The 19,175-nt window shown below is 49.9% G+C and overlaps 1 protein-coding gene across 3 annotated transcripts in view; it reads right to left on the reverse strand.

The window, feature by feature from the left end:
* Window positions 1-4,874: 4,874 nt before the first annotated feature.
* FAM222B (family with sequence similarity 222 member B) overlaps window positions 4,875-19,175 on the reverse strand; it is a 38,359-nt gene continuing 24,058 nt past the window's right edge. For 2 of the 3 annotated variants that reach the window (XM_062012360.1, XM_062012359.1), the window contains exons 2-3: window positions 16,531-16,658; window positions 4,875-9,591 (exon numbers count right to left, since the gene is read on the reverse strand). In XM_062012360.1, the coding sequence (XP_061868344.1) occupies window positions 8,036-9,591; window positions 16,531-16,612 (1,638 nt within the window). In that variant the 5' untranslated portion in view covers window positions 16,613-16,658 and the 3' untranslated portion in view covers window positions 4,875-8,035. The remainder of the gene's footprint in view (window positions 9,592-16,530; window positions 16,659-19,175) is intronic. The other variant, XM_062012361.1, reaches the window with a different exon arrangement.

The following is a 19,175-nucleotide window of genomic DNA, read 5'->3' on the forward strand; positions in this document are numbered from 1 at the left end:
CCCTCCCCACCTCTGGGCTTGGGATCCCAATAAACCTTTCTTGTATTTATTAGAGCCACTTGAACCTCCTTCCTGCGCCCGGGGGGGACGGGACGGGACGGACCTGCTGGCCCTGGGGCGCTGGGGAGGGGCAGAGGCTGGGCTGGGGGGCAGGGAGGGGGGTGATCCCTGACCCACATCCCGGCAGCAGACGGGCTCAGGTGGAGGGTGGTTAATTCGGTAATCACCAGCAGCAGGGAGGGCAGGGGGCTGGCACCGGCCCCGGGGGGCTGCTGTCCTGTCCCAACCCCCCTCCTCCCACCCACTGGATCCTCGTTAGGGCTGAGGCAATTAGAGCCCTGGGGGCAGGCAGGGAGTCAGAGAGGGCAAAGGGGCACCAGGGCGCTTTGGGGGGCTCAGCTGGGTGTGTGTCATCCCCCCAGATCACCCCATCAGTAACTGGGGGTGGTGGTAGTGTCTCTGCAGCCTAATCCTCCAATTGCATTAGTGCTGCTTTGGCTTAACATAATTAGCCCCTAATTAGCTGCACCCCAGGCCTGGGGGGGGTGGGCAGTGTTGTCAGGGTGTCCCCAAACACCCTTCCCCCAGGAACGTCCCCCCCAGGTGGGTCCCAGCCCCATGGAGGTTGGTCCTGCACTGCCCAGGGTCGTGGCACGTCCTGGGGTTGGGGGTGACACTGTGGGACCCCACAAGCACCCGCTGGCCCTGGGCAATGGGCTGAGCCTCCTGCCCATACTGGTGCCCAGTGACAGCTTATACTGGCGCCCAGTTCTCACCCATGCTGGTGCCCACACTGTAGCCCAGTGCCAGCCCATACTGGTGCCCAGTGCCAGTTCTACACTGGAGCCAAATGCAAGCCCATACTGGTGCCCACACCCTCCACTCCTGTGCCCAGTTCCAATCTGTTCTGATGCCCAACACCAGCCCATACTGGTGCCCAGTGCCAACCTCTAATGGTGCCCAGTTTGTGCCCTACTGATGACCACTTCTCACCCATCCTGCTGCCCCGTGTCTGCAGGGCTGGGGGGGAGGTTTCAGCCTGGGGGAGGCTGAGCTGACCCACAGCCCTGGGGCTGGCATTGCCCAGTGCCAAACCCCACAGCACATCTTCTTCTCTTTATTTATCTCCTACAGAGCCTCTATCTGCTTTGGAGTTTCTTTTTACCTCGTTAGGACTGACATGGCCAGAGCTACAAAAGGCTCAGCCAACACCTGAGCTGCTCCCACTTTCTTGTATTGCTTCTGTTTGTATTCCTTTGCCCTACACCTTTTATTTACACACAGAAAATATTTGAGATACAATTACATTTATTTTAAGGAAACTAAATCACATGGTAACATAATTCAGGTGATCTTTCATAGTTCAGTTTAGAATAGATTTATTTAAACCCAAACCATTTTATTAATTGCATTAAATTAAATAATATGCGTGATTTTATTCATATTAATTATGTCTCTATAATTAAATGTGTCTCTACACACACACTGTGGTGGAACTGTCCTGTTCCTATAGCCAGGCCACACAGCTGGCTCTTGCCAGCCTCTTGTTGCTCATCACTTACCTTAAATAAAACCCAAACCAACCCCAAAACAATAAAACCAAAGCTATAGATTATTTCTGAAGGCAAAGCTTCAGCTGCAGTGGGGCTGCTGCTGGTGAAACCTGGGCAGCAGCTCCTGGCTGTGCCAGGGAGCCACAAAGGGAGATGAGGAGGAAAACCAACCGAGAGACCCTGCACAGCCTCCTCACCCCAGAGAACTGTTTCCAACCCTCTGCTTCCCCTCCCTGCTGGGTTCTTTTCCCCCTCACTCTGATGATGGATGTGCCATTTGCCATCAGGTGCTGTGCTCCTGTAGCCCCCCCCCAACTCCTCCATGTACCTGGCACACGTGCAATGCCTCCCTGCAAATGTCAGCCAGAGCATCAAGCACCTCTTAACCTTCAGCGTGGCACAAAACAGGGGGAGCAAATCCCTCCCCCTGCAAGCCCTGAGCTGTGAAGCAGGAGGAGACACTTGGTGAGAAAAAACCCATCACTTTGCTGCTAAATTTAGCTTTAAATAGTTGAACAAAAATAACAGACTTCCTGGAAAGTTGGGGAAGGTTTGTTTGAACGGCCCAGAACCTGTCAGCTTTGGTCCTGCTCCGTGGGTGCAGGGGACAGGGGATGGGACAGGGTGGCACAGGATGGCAGAGGCTGTCAGATGGCAGAGGATGGCACAGGATGGCACAGGATGGCACAGGATGTCAGAGGCTGGCAGAGGATGGCACAGGATGCTCAGGAAAGTGTTATTAAATACTGATCCCAGGGACCCCTCACCCCAGACTGAGCCTGCACTTGCTTAAGACCCCAACCACACTGAGATTCCCTGGGCTGACCAAACCCTCCTCACACCTTACAAAACCTTTAGGAGCGTGGAAGGGGAGGGTTTCTTTGGCCAAAGCCATCTCCTGCTGCTGTGGGGCAGCCCTGATTGCTGCTGATGCCTGATGCTGCTCAGCTGAACCAGACAGGAATGTTTCATCAGGAGTTAAGAAAAACAAGGCCAGACAAATGTGTTTTGCACATCCTTTATTGAAATCCCAGCCAGGCTCCCCCTCCCTCCCCAGGCCTGAGGGGGCTGAGAGGGTGAAGGAGAGGGGGGTTTGTGGTGGGACTGATCACACCTCGGTGTGGTCTCACTGCTTTGGTTTCAGGGCCTCTCAGGCTGCAGCCTCCCCACCTGAATTAATGGTTCATACCCAATTGCCTTGAAAGTCACTTAAAACTAATTAGCTAAAACACTCTGGTAATTTTATTGCAATTTGGCCTTGTTGAGCATTGGAAGAGCAGCTGAAAGGCATTTGTTGTTAGAAGATGCTGACATGAGCCTCTCTCTTCAGCTCAGACCCAAGGAGCTGATTTCAACACGCCTCCTTCCCCCTGGCTCCCCCAGGACCCCTCCATCTCACAGGACTTGTTCATCTCTGAGGCTTTTTGCAGCACCTGCAGTAGTTTCTCCTTTGTATCACAAGAGGATTTGCTGTTGGCTTTCAGCAGAGAACATCTACACTGGGTCAAACTCAGCTTCACACCCTCCCTCCATCTACCAGGACACAGTGAGCTCAGCGTGGGGTGGGGGCAAAGACCAAACGCAGCAACTAAACCTTTGGAAGAAAACCCTATTTGGCCCTAAAGGAGAAGTTTTAAAAGGTTGGATCTTGCTCTGCCATCTGCCACAAGTCTTCAGCTTAGTCAGCTGTGGTTGCAGGGAACTCCTTAGTGGGGGCAGCAGCTGCTCATGCCCAGGTCCCTGCTGGCTCATTATCACACCAAGCTCTTTGCTCCTGGTCTAATTAGCTGCAAAGATGATATAAAAAGGTCTCCTGGAGAAGCTTTGTAGAAGGGATTTCTCTTCTTGGAGGGAACAGATGAAGAAGCCAGAGACCAAAGGAGCTCCAGTGATGCCATGGACAGGAGGATCTTGAAGCTGCAGCGTTGCTGGTGCTGGCAGGACTCGGTGCCTGTGAGTAAAAAGAGCTTGTCCCAGTTAAGCTTTGCTGGACTAAGCTGCCCAGTTTAGCCCAAATTCCTGGAAAAGCTACAGGGAGCCCAAGATTTTAAAGGTACAAAAGGTTTATTTGCCATCAGAGGGCATTTGCAGGGATGGTTGGAGCTCTGTGGTGTTCTCAGAGACAAAAGCACACAGGTTATTGGATGTGCTGAGAGGGGAGCACACCCTCCCAGCCCCCCCTTCCCAAGGGCTCTGCACACCTCACAAATCCCCCTTAAAATGCTGCTTTTGGTATTATGTGTATGAACAAGCTCAGAGTTTCACACACACGTAGGTCAGCACTTTGCAGAGCAGCAGTGCTTGGGGTCAGCTGGCAGAGTAGCCCATCTCCCCAAGATGATTCCCTCCTGGCCAGGGAACGTGGCCTTTCAGGGCAAGGGACAGCTCTAACCCTCATAGGTGACACCAAACCCTCCCCCAAATTCACCCTGACAGGTCTTAAACCTCTTCCTCCTCTTATTAAGTAATTATTTCAGCACCTTTCTGAGATCTTGCTTCTCTTCTGTTCTCCTTGATCTTCCCAGAAGGGCAGCCAGGCTGTGCCTGAGCTATTTGCACCTCAGAAACCCAGGGGGACCCTTCCCCAAGCTCTCCTTGGTTCAAGCCCCTCCTCTCCTCCCATGTACCCCATGACCACAGCCAGGCTCACACCCAGCACAAGGGGCAGAGGGACCAGCTCCACCTCCATCTTTCTCCCTCCTTTTGTTTTTCCTGGAGATCAAAAACCCCCAGAACTGAGCCAGTGGTTTAATGACATACAGCAGCAATTCCCCACTCTCTCTCTCCCTGCTGAGCCCCAGCAACCATTTCTATCTGGTTTCTCTGGGAGTGGCCCCAGTCCCACATGAGACATTTTTCCCATCACAGGTTTAAAGGAAGAACAAAAAAATCACAAGTGTTTTTAAGATGTGAACTTTGGGCTGTAACAAACTGGGCCTGGGCTTTACCAGCTTCAAAGCTTCTGCTCCAAAGACACGTCCTCACAGAAGGGTTTGTGTTCATCCCTCCCAGGATCTCCCAGGGAGAAGGGGCATCCCCAGCTTTAGCTTACTGTTGATTCCTGGATGCCTCTGACCGATGGCTCGTGCCCCATCTGCCCTTCCTTTGGCCACCTTGGCAAGTGCCAGGGCCATGGGTGGATCCTCCCTCGTCAGGCACCTGTTTGCTCTCACAAAGTTGTCCCTGGGAAGGAGGGAGGTGAGTGTTTAGGTTTCTCTTTCCAGGAGATGGAGTGAGGCAGGAGAGCCCACGAGCAAGGGGCTGATGCAGAAGGGCAAAGGGGGTGGCTTAAAGAACAATCTCACTGCTAAAGCGAAAGGAAATATTTCAGTGTATTTTAATAGTAAAACAATTACTATTTTTCAAGCAATGTTCCACCTGGATGAGTCTCAGGAGGCTTTCTTTGCTTCCCAGTCCTGCTGTGCCAGGGCAAAGCTGTGCAGAACCATCCCCAGTGTCTCCCCGGCCTCCAAACCACCTCCACGAGCACCACAGCATGGGACTGCCCTTGGGCTCTCTCTCACAAGAGCAGGAAGGGAAGAAAAAAACCCCCCAAACCAGCTTTTAATAACAGTCTGGGTTGAGATTTTTATCAGGCTACTGACCAGAGATGCCAAGAGTTTATTCAGTATAAAGGCAGGTGTTCAGGTAGCAGAAAACCTTACAGTAACTCGGCAGGAAAGGGGAAAGAGACTGACGTGGGGTGAGAGGGAGGATGGGGGGAGACCTTGAGGGAAACAGCTTCGGCCTCAAACCTCAGCTTCCCATGGTGTGTTCAGAACAATATTGCATGAAGAGCCTCAGGGGTTTAGTTCTTTCATAGATGTATATTTACCAGGTGTGGGGTTGTTTTTTTTTCACAAAGACTGCAGGAATACGATTAATAAACAATAAATTAGGACTTCATGTTGCTATCATTTGGCATAACACAATCAGGCAATTCTTCCTTTTGTTTGTTTTGTTGTTTAAATATAAGGCAACACAAGCCAACACATAATTTAATCCATCTTTAGTCCAATTGCTTAACTTTGCTAAAAAGAGTTACCACTAAAGAGCGGGTCAGAGTACACCTCAGAAAGAAAAAGGACTGAAATAATGCCATGGGATCAGTGACTAACTTACCAGGAGTCAGAGGAGACGTACTCTGCTAAGCTTGGCAACCTAAAGGTTTGTTACAGCCCAGGACTACACGTCTAAATTGGACAAAAGAAATACAAAGAAATGTGTCCTAATTGCTTTTCTATGACATCAAACTTGGGGCTTTTTTTTTTATCCTTTTTTTTAATCCTGTTCCTTTTTTTTGTGTGTTTTCAATTCTCTCTTCCATGATCCATTTTCTTTCTTTTTTTTCCAACCGTGCTCGTTAAGGAAAGTTCAAGGAGCAAAATGCTTAAGGCTTTGTTGTTTTGTTTCTTTTTCCAAGGGCTGTGAGGGAGGCCAGTGGATGGCAGAGGCCAGTGGGTTCACCCATACACAATTGCTACTCAAACCCACACTACCAGGCGACATTCATACAGAAAATATTACACTTAAAAGTTACAGTGTAGAGCAATAGTTTTAGCCAGTGTACATATAAAGAACCAAATGCATTTAGGGTTGGGTTCCTTTCCATTATTATTAGTTTTTAATTTCCAAACTTGAGTGTGATCATTATGTTCAAGTATTAGTCTCTCTTTAACAGAGATGAGGAATCTACTCCCAAGAAGTTCGGTTGCTGGAGAGATGTGGGTGGGGATGTGGAGTAAACGTTAGAGGTGTGTTTGGGTACACGGAGAAGAGGTTGCAGAGGCTTCCCAGTAGTGTCCTGCAGACAGACTCAGCTGCTGGATGTGGGAAAGGGGCAGGAGGAGTTAGGCACAGAGACCCTGGGAAAAAGGGATCTTGGAAACAGGTAATTCCCAGAGAGAATTGTTGCTTTAAACCCACTGTGATGTGTTGATGATTCCACAATGGCTGGTGAGTGGAGTTTGGCTTTGGCTCAACCATCTCCCAGTGCAGCTGCCACAAGGAGACTGTGTCACATCTCCCCACTACACCAGAGATGAGCCTGAGGTACCTCTCTTCACCTCAAATTAATTCTAACTAATTAATTTGACCAGGGCAGAGATTGTCCCCCTGCACCTGGGGCTGATGAGGCTGCACCTCCAGTACCATGTTCAGTTTTGGGCCACTCACTACAAGACAGACATTGAGGTTCTGGAGAAGGACACTAGAGCTGGGGAAGGGTCTGGAGAACAAGTCTTATGAGGAGTGGCTCAGGGAGCTGGGGATGTTTGGTCTACAGAGGACGCTGAGAGGAGACATGATCACCCTCTACAACTCCCTGACAGGAGGTTGTAGTGAGATGGGGGTCAGTCTCTTCTCTCCAGTAATGAGTGACAGGACAAGAGGAAATGGCCTCAAGTTGCCCCAGGGGAGGCTGAGATTGGAGCTGAGGCAGAACTGTTTCCCTGAGAGGGTTGTTCAGCCCCTGTGCCAGGCTGCCCAGGGAGGTGGGGGAGTGCCCAGCCCTGGAGGGATCCCAAAGCCGTGGTGCTGAGGTCCATGGGTTAGTGGTGGGCTTGGCAGGGTGAGGGGAGGGCTGGGACTCCAGGGGCTGAAAGGGCTTTTCCAACCAAAATGATTCTATGCCAAGTACTGGGGTAAGCAGCTGAACCTTTTTTGGAGCTGTCAGTGGATCTGGATTCCCTTCACATCAGGACAGACTCCTAGCAGCAAGGGGTTCAGCCAAAGTTGGCTCTGAGAGGGGAGTGGGGAAGTCACATACTCTGCAGGAAAAGGAAGCTACCCCAGCAGATAATGCTGCCTACATCCTAAAACCACCCTTCCCACCTCCTCCATACCCTGTCTGCAAAACCAAAAAAGTGTCAGAAAAGTCTGCCAGAGACTTTGGACACAGTCTAAACAGTAAACGTGGGCGTCTCAGCAAGAAGCAGCTGAAAAGCTTCCTCCTCTACTAACGCCTAAGTCCCTTCCTCAGCTGGCTCTCCCCACAGGTAAGCTTCTTTCTCTATTAAACAGGCCTCTGGACAGTGCAAATGGTCAATGAAACACAGCAATGAAATGGGCTTTGGAGCTGAAAATAAGCTCTGCTTCCTGAAAACTCTGTCGCTCTCGAACCTTCAGAGGAAACAGAGGTGGAGAGTGAAGCAGCTCTGCTCCCTCACTGGCCCAAACCCCTGGGGCCTCTCACCCTCAGCCCCACAGGAGGCAAAAGCTTCACAGAGGAGGTTGTGTGGGGAGGAAAGAGCTGTGGGGTGCAGTAGTGTAACGAAATCCTTTGCCACAAAAGGCATGTTAAATGAGTGAAGGAGAGAGAGAGATGCAAAGCTTTTAACCAGCCAGCACGTCTTCTTCCACTGGTTACTTATAACGATCACACAAGTTTGCAAGTTAAAAAATGCCTTGCTTATTAATTAAAATTAAGACTAAACCTCTAATTTGTTTGTTTTTGTGTTGTTGTCTGTGAAAGTGACTGCAGCCTATCTATACCCTGGGTGCTGAATATGAAGATTTCGACTATCGGTCGGTTCGGGTGCTCGGTTCATGGGAGGCCGATGGACTTTCCCCAGCACGGCCATGCTCTGCTCCCTGAAGCAGGACTGCTGGAAGTCCCCACTTAGGTAATCCATGGTCTGCATCACGTTATTCTGGCTGGCTGGAGCAGCTCCAGCTCTGTAATGAGTCCCTCCCGCGCAATCGAGCGGCGGCCCCGCAGGCTGGCCTCCGTGGAAAGGCATGGCGAGGTCCTGGGACCCAGAGCTGTCACTGTTAGGGGTGGGCAGAATGTTATTCCAGAGGGGTTGGAAATAGTGCCCGTTGGTGTACGGCAAAGGTCCCTGCAGGCCGTTGACGGGTGGAGAAGGCGTCGGCTTCTCGATGGGAGGCTTCAAGCTGAAGGACTGGCCCATGCACAGTTCTTGAGGGTAGGTGGATGTTTTGCCAGGGAAGCTCTGCCCCGCCATCTCTCTCTGAGGGTGTTTCCCCGCCAGCCCAGCCGGCCCGGCAGCATCCCCACACATCTGCTGCAGATGAGCCAGCTGGTGCTGGTTCCACGCCGCCGACTTCATCTCGTTCTGGTAGGCGGGAGGCACCCTGTTAATATTCACCATGGGCACATTAACAGAGGCGGGAGGAATAGCAGCAGCAGCATGGTCGACAGGGTTCACTACACAGGAAGGCATGGGTGTAGGGACATTGTGAGTAGATACCCTGGTACTTGCATTGATAAGCAGGTTGCGACTTATGGGGCTGGGGTTTGCAATCTGTCCCTCGCACACTGAGGTAGTGCTAATGCCAGCTCTGGCCTGGCAGAACTGGTTAATCTGGTGCACGATGCTGCTCAGGTCCGGCGCCTGGTTCTGCTGCAGGGTGGCAGCCATCGAGAGGGGAATGGTTGAGGTAGACACGGTCACATTCGGCGGCGCGTCCGCATCCGGCATCTTTCTGCTTCCATGTAAACCCGGCTGCAGCAAAGGGTTGGGGGGGTGCTGCAGGCTCTGGTGTGCCATGGGCTGAGGGTGCTGCAAGCCCTGCGGCTGCTGCTGCATGTTGGCGGGGTGCGGGATCCCCTGAGGGTGCGGTAAGCTGGGCGGCTGGGGGAGACCCTGAGGGTGCTGCTGCGGGAGGCTCTGGGGGTGCAGAGTCTGTGCGTGCTGCAGGGGCTGCTGGCGGGCGAGCGCCTGGCCGTGGGTTAAAGTGCTCGGTGCAACGTAGGGGGCGGAAGGGGGGTTCATCATCGCTTCCGGCAGCAGGCGCGCGCGCGTCCCCTCAAAGTCTTTGATGATTCCCTTGGCTGGGGATTTGACTATGGCCAGGAGGCCTGTTTTTGTGGTGGCCTGAGACGGGTAGGGGCTGTACCTCTGGCCCGAGGTGTCGAGGCCGTTGACAGTACGGCGGATGTGTTTCCTCTGGGGAACTTTGACGCTGTTGGGGAAGATTTTGATAGTCAGCGGATTGTTGGCGACCTTCTTAGCATAAGCATCCAATTCTGCTGGGGTAGGATACTGTGCAGATCTCATTTTCTGTGTAGTGTCCCCTGTGGAGAGAGGATAATTTGTTACTGGTGGTTGTGGTAAGCAAGGGATCAGCCTCAGGGTAAGACAGTGGCACGACAAGGGTAGAAAAGCCTCTGAGGAAGCAAGAGGCAGGAACTTCATCTTCCCACATCAGTGGATTGTGCACCAGTAACTCATTCCTGTTATTAGCTGGTGACCAATACTACCCCCAGCTCAGCTTAAGGCAAGGCCTGCCTGGGGGAGCAAAATGAAACCAGAGACTTACGGAACAGAACCAGAATTTACTGCCCAGTGACAGGACCAGGGGTGATGGACAGAAGCTGGAACACAAACAGTTCCCCTTAAACACAAGGAGAAGCTCCTTTGGTGCTGAGGTGAGGGAGCCCTGGCCCAGGCTGCCCAGGGAGGGTGTGGAGGCTCCTTCTCAGGAGGTTTCCAAACCACCCTGGACACCTTCCTGTGCCCCCTGAGTGAGGGGAACCTGCTGTAGCAGGGTGAGCTCTGCAGGTCCCCCCACCATTCTGGGCTTTGTTTTTTATCAGAGTATAAAACCTGTGGAACACTGAGGTGGGAGCCACACTGCAGTGGGTGGGCTCTGTCTGGGTGCAGGTGCCCACCAAAGCCACTCGGTCGCTCCTCTCCTCAGTTGGACAGAGGGTATGATGAAAGGCTCGTGGGTCGAGGTATGGACAGGGAAATCACTCAGCAATTATGGGCCAAACAGACTTGACTTGGGGTAATTAGCTTATTACCAATCAAATCAGAAAAGAATAATGAGAAATAAACCCAAATCTTACAACAACCTTCACCCCACCCCTCCCTTCCTCCTGGACTTAACTTTACTCTCAGCTTCTCTACCTCCTCCCCACCTGCAGCACAGGGGAATGGGGGTTGCAGTCAGTTCATCACACATTGTCTCTGCTGCTCCTTCCTCCTCCAGGGGAGGACTCCTCACCCTTCCCCTGCTCCAGCATGGGGTCCCTCTCAGAGCAGACAGTCCACCACAAACTTCCCATGGGCTGCAGCTCTTCGTGAACTGCTCCAGCACAGGTCCCTTTCACAGGCTGCAGTCCTTCAGAAACAGATTGCTCCAGCCCGGGTGCCCCATGGGCCCACAGGTCCCGCTAGCAAACCTGCTTCAGCATGGGCTTCCCATGGGGTCACAGCCTCCTTCAGGTATCCACCTGCTCTGGCATGGGATCTTCCCTGGGCTGCAGGTGGGTCTCTGCTCCCCCCTGGCCTCCATGGGCTACAGGGGAACCTCTGATCCAGCACCTGGAGCACCTCCTCCACTCTTCATTGACCTTGGTGTCTGCAGAATTGTTTCATGTATTTTCACTCCCTTCTTTGGCTGCAGTTGCTGAACATGTTCAGCATATGTCCTTAATATGTTCTCCTAGAGGAATTGCCATCACCACAGCTGGGCTCAGCCCTGACCAGCAGCAGGTCTGTCTTGGAGCTGTCTGGCATTGGCTCCAGCAGGCATGGGGGAAGCTTCTGGCAGCTCCTCACAGAATCTCCACCCCAAAACCCCAACATACATATGAAGCACTTCAGCTCAAACCTCCATGTACATCCAAGCTCTCTTCCAGATGCTGACATCTGAAAGCACTTTTCAGTGTCTTTTTGTCCATTAGGAAGCCCTCACCAGTCCAAGAAGAGGCTGTATGTGTATTATTTTCTGGCTTGCAATTATTCCTTCTGCTGAGATTTCAGTGTGGCACCTTGCTAAGGACAGTATCATCCTCACAGCATGAAAATCGTGCTACTCCCCACACACAGGCTAAAGCCTTCTGGAGACAGAAGTGTGATTTCACTCACTCCACTTTACCAGATCCCTACGTTGTCCACAAACTCCAACTACCTCTGAGAAGAGCTTCAGAAATCTAGGGAAATGTTTGTGCCACTCTTGCTGTAATTGTATTCCAAGCAGAGAGCTGGGCTGTTCTCCTGCCACAGCTCTGCTGCTTCACTCCTATGGGACTGCTGCTTTAGATTTTATAATCCTCAAATAATGGCCTGCAGCTTTGACAATCCCAGTTTGCTCTGACTTGATCCCACCCCCATCCCCAACCTTGCAAATGGTTTACTGGACAAAAACATCCATCCTTTTTGCTAAAACTGTCAGCATCCTCTTGCCACTGGTGCTGAAAGAACAGGAAATGTGGCAGCCAGTCCAAGAGCACTCCAGCCCTGCATCTATCCCTCTGACCCAAGGGAATCTAATGCTCCAGCCAAGAGCTTGATGCTCCCAGGCAAACAGCCCTTCCTCCTAAGAATTCATCTCTGATTCTTTTAAGCAAATGGTCTCAAAGGCTTGAAAATACATGAGTACCAGCCACCTCTTCCTCTTTGCATCCTGCTGCTTCCAGTCCTCAGAGGTGAGGGAGAGCAGCACTTGCTCTAAGAGCATTGACCTCCAGAAAGTAAGGGTCAGACAATGGAAAATAGGATGGCATAGCAAGAGAAAGGACAATTATAGGAATATAAAAATATCTGTGGTGCAATCAGCAGCTTTGCAAGCAGGTTGTCTGGCATCTCTAGCACAGCACATACCACGGCACCGGTTACACGCTCACTCCCTGCGCTGCCCGAACACTGGCACATACCACCTTGTGTCTCAACCAAAGGAGATGCTCATTTGGTATTAACCTGAGCATCCTCTCTCTGTATCCCTGCACCTGCAGGTATAAACCTGCTCATGGTAGCTTTTGAGCCGGCTGCCATGCTCCTAATGGAGAGAAAAGCCTCCCAAAGGTGTTTGCCAGTACCTTGCCTCAATGGCCTAGGCCTTCACGTACTCCCAATCTTTCCTTTTAACAGTGCCCATGTTGATCAAGTTCTGTTTCTTCCCCAGGACTCTGGGGAACTCTGGCAACTCACCAGGAATCAGAGAACCGTCTGCAGCCAACAAAGGAACCCACACCTCTCTGTGACATGGTTTATATTATGCTCATGGCCATCGTCACATCAAGCTTTTCTTTCCAGGTGAAAAATTAAGTAGATACTTTAAGACATCTTTACCATCAAAATTTCCCAGCCTGGTAAACATTTCTGTAGGCATGTCAACAAATTAGGTGGTAAATATAAGCACTGAACAGGTACACCAAACATCCTTTACCCAAGCACTTATTTTTCTGTTAACAGGAACCGTGATGGAAGCTTTTAGAAAAGTAACTAAACCCTCAGTGTTTGCACAGGCTGCAGCTATCAGTTACAACCCATCTGTAATCCCCAGTCTGGAAGAACTCCTCACTTACATGATGCACCAACATCAAGCCTGGCCTCCTACCAAATGACAAAGCACCTTTTAAATCCCTTGGACGGGATGTTCCGAGACCAATCACCCTTTCAGCGTACTGCTGGGATTATCCTCCTGTTCCTACAGACTAACTCAGCCCTTCTACTGAGGCCTGAAGGTGATGCACTTCTGAGTGCCCTGATGTGCTGCCTAAAATGTGCTTGGCTAAGCAGTTCCAGTGGTAATTCCATGATTAAGGCAGCAAAAAATTAGGGGAAAGGCATTACAGGTGTGACTATCCCATCCAAACACCCCACAGAGCAGTGAAAAAACAATTCAGCCTGGTAATTAAGTGAATGGAAAACCAGCTAGAAGAGACCAGATGAAAGTGCTTGTGCTAGAAGACACTGATATTTCTGTGCAAGGATTCTGGATCAGGCCATAAAACGATGAGGTGGGTGGCAGATAAACAAACTATGTCAAGAAAACAGTGGGATGAGCTCCACCAAGCTCCCTAACGATAAGTGCAAGGCAGAATACTGTTGCTGAGAAGCTTTTTTTTCATGTTTACTATAAGATAAAGCTGTGCATATGAGCAATTACCCCAATAAACTGGTGAGCTGCAAGTTCACACTCTGCCTAATCCTGTGGCAACTGATTCATGGCACCACTAGAGCTATTTTTACCAGGAAATGAGATGTATTTCTCTGCCTCACCTCAGCATTCAACATCTTTTAAGAGCCTTCCACATTAAAACCTGTAGCTTTGAAAAGTGCCCAACAGTTAATATTTTCAGTAACATTAAACCAAAGAGGCTTTCAGGAGTCCTGCCCTAATGAGAGCATCTGTGCTGGGACAAGTGAAAAGCAGCTGTGCCCATCTTTGGCATAAAAGTCTCAACTGCATCAGTTTCTTCTACAGGCTTTTTACAGAAAGAGCCTTCACCTCCAGAAAAGAGTTGATTTAGCTGATGACCCCATCTGCAGTCCCACCTTGCTCTTCTCTCTTTTGCACAACAAAAGCTCTCCAAGAATCACAGAATCATGGAATGGTAGGGTTGGAAGGGACCTTTAGAGATGATCCAGTCCAACCCCCCTGCAGAAGCAGGTCATCTACATAAGGTCACACAGGAACGTGTCCAGAAGACCTCCTGAGAAGGAGCCTCCACACCCTCCCTGGGCAGCCTGTGAATGCCTCACCTCACCAGTGAAACAGTTTTTCCTTATGTTTCAATGGAACTTTTTGTGTTCCAGCTTCATCCCATCACCCCTTGTCCTGCCACTGGACACAAGAGAAAGAAGTGGTGCCCCAACCTCCTGACACCCACCATTTAGATATTTGTACGTAAGATCCCCCCACAGTCTCCTCCAGACTAAACAGGCCCAGGTTCCACAGCCTCTCCTCATAAAGAAGATGCTTCAGTCCCCTGATCATCTCTAGTGGCAACCTTTCACCTTGACTTTGCACCACTGTCACCAAAAATCATCATCCTTTTTCCTCCCTGCCTGCAGACACTGCCCAGTCTTGCCTCGAGTATCCCGACTGACTGGTTGGGTTTATACTGGAGTGACTGGGAGGAAAGAGAGAATGTCAGTACTGAGTCAGTGAGAAATCCCCTGCGTGGCTAAGGGTGAATTTGAGGGTTTGCCTTTGCTGTGATGCAGGCTGGAATCCAAAGGAAAACACTGGAATTGAAAACCCTGCAGGGATCAGTTTCTAGAGGAAAAAACAGTATGTGCATTATGAATCTGCAAAACTCCAACTGCACAGACCACCTTTAGGAAAAAAAGCCCCTTATTTGAAAGTGTGGGGGGGAAAGGAGATAATTAGGCTAATGTGGATTTCTAAGCATTAATAAAAAGTCTGATTCAGAGAAACACACTTAGAAATTATTAATACAAACACTGCAAGGCTAATAAAGGCTACCATGTGGAGTTCTGTGCCTTTTGATAAAAGCAAGAGCACTATTATTAAAATCTGCTTCCAACCCCCTATCACAAGTCACTGTTCATTAAAAATGCTCATTAACTCAGCTTTCCTCTGGCCAGGGGCTGGAGCACTTGTGCACATCCAGTATGGGCAGAGCCACACCAATTAATCTCACGCACATCTGCAGCAGGGGTGAGCCAGGTCTGTATGAGCAGTTTCCTTTTCCATCTAAACCAGGACAAACTGGAGCATCTGAGCATTACCACTGCCAGCCAGTGCCTGCCAGCTGCTTGATGGCCTAAATTCTTCTCAAGGCCGTACCTGAAGCTCTTTGCTCAGCAGGATGCAGCAACGCTTGTGGCGTGGGGATAAGCTGCTCTCTGAAATGCATCAGGTGCTGTCAGGTTAAGGAAGTGCCCACACACAGAGGCGTGTTGCCTCAACAATGTGTAGGTAGCAAAGACCTGATTTATGCACAGTTACCCTCACATGAACCTCAACAATGTGCTCTCAGAACTAAGCTTTCCACCAAAGAAACTTCAGCTGATTCAAGGACCGGGGCACGTTCTCACCACAACAGTCCCTTTTGAATTAATACATGTTGCTCAGCAAAGCTGGAACTGGGAATGGGAAAGAGAACTGAGTGGAATGCCAAGTTTCATGCCATCTAAGGAAGTCCTTTTGTCAGTAAAGATTTTTACTACTGCCAAAAGTGTCATTGCCATTAGGAAGGCCCTGGAGTCGGCATAAACAAGATGCAAGTGCTGAGGGAGCACAGGTGTGTACCTGAGCAGCATCATTTGCTTCTGGCAGGACCAGGACTTCAGCATGTCACCCCTCACTGCCAAATCATCTCTTTTCAGTAGCACCACAGGCCTTAACACACTGACAATTCAGCTACGACTGGACTGTGAACAACTTGGTTTTGAAGAGAACAAGTCCATCGTCAAATGGAGAGTAGGGAGACCTCCTGATACAAGAGACACTCAGATACAAGAGACAGGTCACAGCCCTGAGAACCAAGTACACAGATCCTGGGTAGAAACCTTGGTGTTTCTGAAATTTCAGCTGAACAATCAATGTGCAGCTTCAATGAGAAAGAGGAGAGACAGCAAGATTAAAAAACCCTCTCTCTAGCCAGTAAAGTTACATCCCCGAGCACAAGGTGCTCTTAAAAATGCTCAGTGCAACTATCACAAAAGAGACTTGACATTATCAAAACAGAATTATCAGAGTACTCTGCAGACACTTTCAGAGGCACCAAAGAGACATCAGAAAGAAGATGGAGACTTTGAACTTTAGCAATCTGGGCTGGATGGCTAATATTTGCAGTCTATGCCTTAGGTATGTAGAACAACAGAGCTGCTGACCTCAAAAGGTTTGCATGAGCCTCATCCAACTTTTATTGGTGTCTGTGAGTAATTAAATGAATGGAAGTGAAAGAGAGTCAGGAAGGAGTTGCGTAAGGAAGCGAGTCAGCTGGCACACCTTTGGCACAAAACAGTTTCAGCAGAGAGGCATGAATCTGACAGAAACCTCACTCGTATTTTGTCTTGCTGTGGTTAAAATTAACCTTTACAAAGCCAGGAAGGGGGGAGAGCTTGCTGCACACACGTGAACCTCCACAGTCATCTTTCAGAGGCGTTATTGATGGATGCCTTGAAGGCACAACAAAAGAAAGACTCCAACATTAAACAGTTTTTCCACTGTATCCTAAATGTTTATGTCACAGCTGTACCAGAGCCAGATTTAACAGTTAACCACATCCTGCAGACAAAACGTCACTCACATTTCTGAAGTCCAGTGTTCATCTGCGTGTAAGAAAGAAGCTGAAAGGAGAGGTCACCTGGTCCTGGCAGACAGGCCAGCATGGCAGACAGGCACTAACACAACATGGGCCATTCACTCCTCTGCACACTGCAACAACAGAGAGACAATTCAAAGTTATAATACAAGGAGGAACAGAGAAAAGAAAGAGGCAAAGAGCCGTCCCTGGGTGAAGGCCTGACCAAGCACAGATGCACAACGGCTGCCCTGGCCCTCGCTGCTTATCCTAACGGCCACGGAAACACTTCAAGAAGTGGGTCACCTGCAGGGTTAAAATGAAAGCAGGCACCTCTCTCTCTGCTGATGCTCCACACGGGGAGGACAGCCTTTAACTCTGTCCTCAGATTTCAAAGGCAGTTGTTATAGATGGTAAAGAAACCACCATCATTCATTTTACTATATATTGAAACGTGCTGGCTATCTACTGGGTACAGGCAAAGCCAGTCCCCTGCAGAAACCCTGTCAACTGCTCTTTTACCTTTAATAAAAAGGCACGGCATGCATAAATTGAAGGCAAAGCATGTAGCACTCTGCCTCGTGGCAAGATTAAGCTGCATGCTACAGCTTGTAATTTCTGTGGTCCATTAGGCTGAAAGATGAATGGCTCCAACTTCCTTCATTTCACAGGAGACTCGCTAACCCGCACGGCTCTGGGTCAGACGAACGGCAAGACATGCCTTCTGCACACAGGAGCTGCAGAGGTGGCACCATCCTCTGCTGCAGGTGGCCAGCACTCAGGAAACTGAACCTTGATGTGAACTCAAGAGCACTGAAGCTCTTCACACTGCATAGTTCCCTTCAAACCCCATCGCTGGCGTGCAAAGTGGGGGTTCCTGGCATCAAAGCTAACTCCAGCTCAAAGCCTCCCATCAGTCCTAGAATTGTGGAGAGAAGTCTGAGCTGGAACAAGGTCTCTGAAGGCCACCTGGTCCAAACTCCTGCTCCAGCCCTCCCTGCCACAGCTAATGGGACAAGCCACAGCCAGTCACAAGTGCTTTAGAAAGCCCTGGGAAACAGGATGGCCAAGTCAAGCTGGAGAAATCAGTTGTCTTCTCCCCCTTGCTGAGATCTCTGCACCAGCAACACTGTATGGCAAGAGTAAACATCTAAGGAGTGGTTAGGAAGGCCTTGGGGTTTGTTATGTGACCCTCAAACCATGGAAAGAGTTCAAGGCTTCAAAAGTTACAGGCTGATTTAAGTCAAGTCATTGTTCCATAAACCCTAATTAAAACAACTGGGGGAGGTATTTAAACAGCCAAAGAGACAAAGGAGAAAGCTCAGGACCAACACGAGAAGCCACGGCAGCAGAAACCCCACAGAGAGCACTTCTGAAAGAGTTGTACTTCTGAGGCTCGTGTGAGCAATGAGAATGGGACTTCTGGGTGACAGCCACCAAGGCAATGTCAGTGCTGTGTCCTGGAGCCTCCGTGCTCCAGGGAGCTCCCAAAGCCAAGAGCTCTGCAGGGATGTCTGAAAGACTTTCATTGGAAATCTAGCCTCAGACCACCTCCACAAGTCAGACCACCCACACAACAGTTGCACCAATGCAGCCAGCAGCGTGGACTTAAGCACAGCAATCACTCCCTGCGTAGAACTCATTAGCTCCACGTTTATGTGCTCCTCCTCAGTTTAACAAGCAGAGGCTGATTAAAGCAACAACCATGAGTTCTCATACAAGTATTAATTTATGAGAACTTCTGTATCTCCCCTGTGTGAGCGCTCCCGAAGGCTGAGCCCGCTGGGTGCCACTGTGACTAACAAATACAGCTCTGGGCACTGAATGTCAGCTTGGCAACTTGCCACCAATGCCCATTCACCCTACCCACTCTGTGCTACAGCGGCTCTGTGCTGTAAGAAACAAAACACAACAGTCACAAGCTGCAGGGCAGACAGCACAAACATCGACAGGACAAAGATGACATCATTCTGCATTTCATCCCTAGGAGACACCAAAGCTCTGCATTTCCAGTCCAACACATGTAGTCATAAACACTTGTAAAATAAAGCTGAACCTGGATTCTCTTTTCTGTAGGAGCTGGAGTTCTTGGAGTCCTTCAGAAGGTGCTCAGAAATGATGACTAAAGACCCGTCACATCCACAGCTTAAAGGAATTGCTTAAGGAAATGACCTACATAGATGAGATGGAGCTTCATGGATGAGACTCATTTGTGACTGTAACTATGCAATGTTCAGTGAAACTCTGCAAACAGCCTGTGGGCAGCAGTTTCTTGCCCCAAATTATGCCCAGCAAGACCAAAAACACAAAACAGGAATCCAGCTCCTTTTAATCAGGAGAAAAAACCACTGCGAATCGCCAGAGCTTCACCTGAGTAAGCAAGAGAAACACCCACAGTCAGCAAGAAAAGAAATCATAATGGTATTTTTCCTTTTTCCCCTCATTTCAACAGCTTCAGAAGACTGGCAAAAACAAGAGCAATTTCTCAGTGCAAAGCAGGTAAACAAAATTAAGAGCCTTCACTGCAGTCAGAAAACCATCAGATCACACCAGTCCCTTTTTCACCTCAGCATCTACCTTCTACTCCAGTAAGGTCTGACGCCAGCCCAGGATTATTTCCCACCCTTGCATGGCCAAAGGAGCTCAGGGGC

The sequence above is a fragment of the Colius striatus genome, chromosome 20, assembly GCF_028858725.1.
Source record: "Colius striatus isolate bColStr4 chromosome 20, bColStr4.1.hap1, whole genome shotgun sequence".
In the NCBI taxonomy this organism is placed as follows: Eukaryota; Metazoa; Chordata; class Aves; order Coliiformes; family Coliidae; genus Colius; species Colius striatus.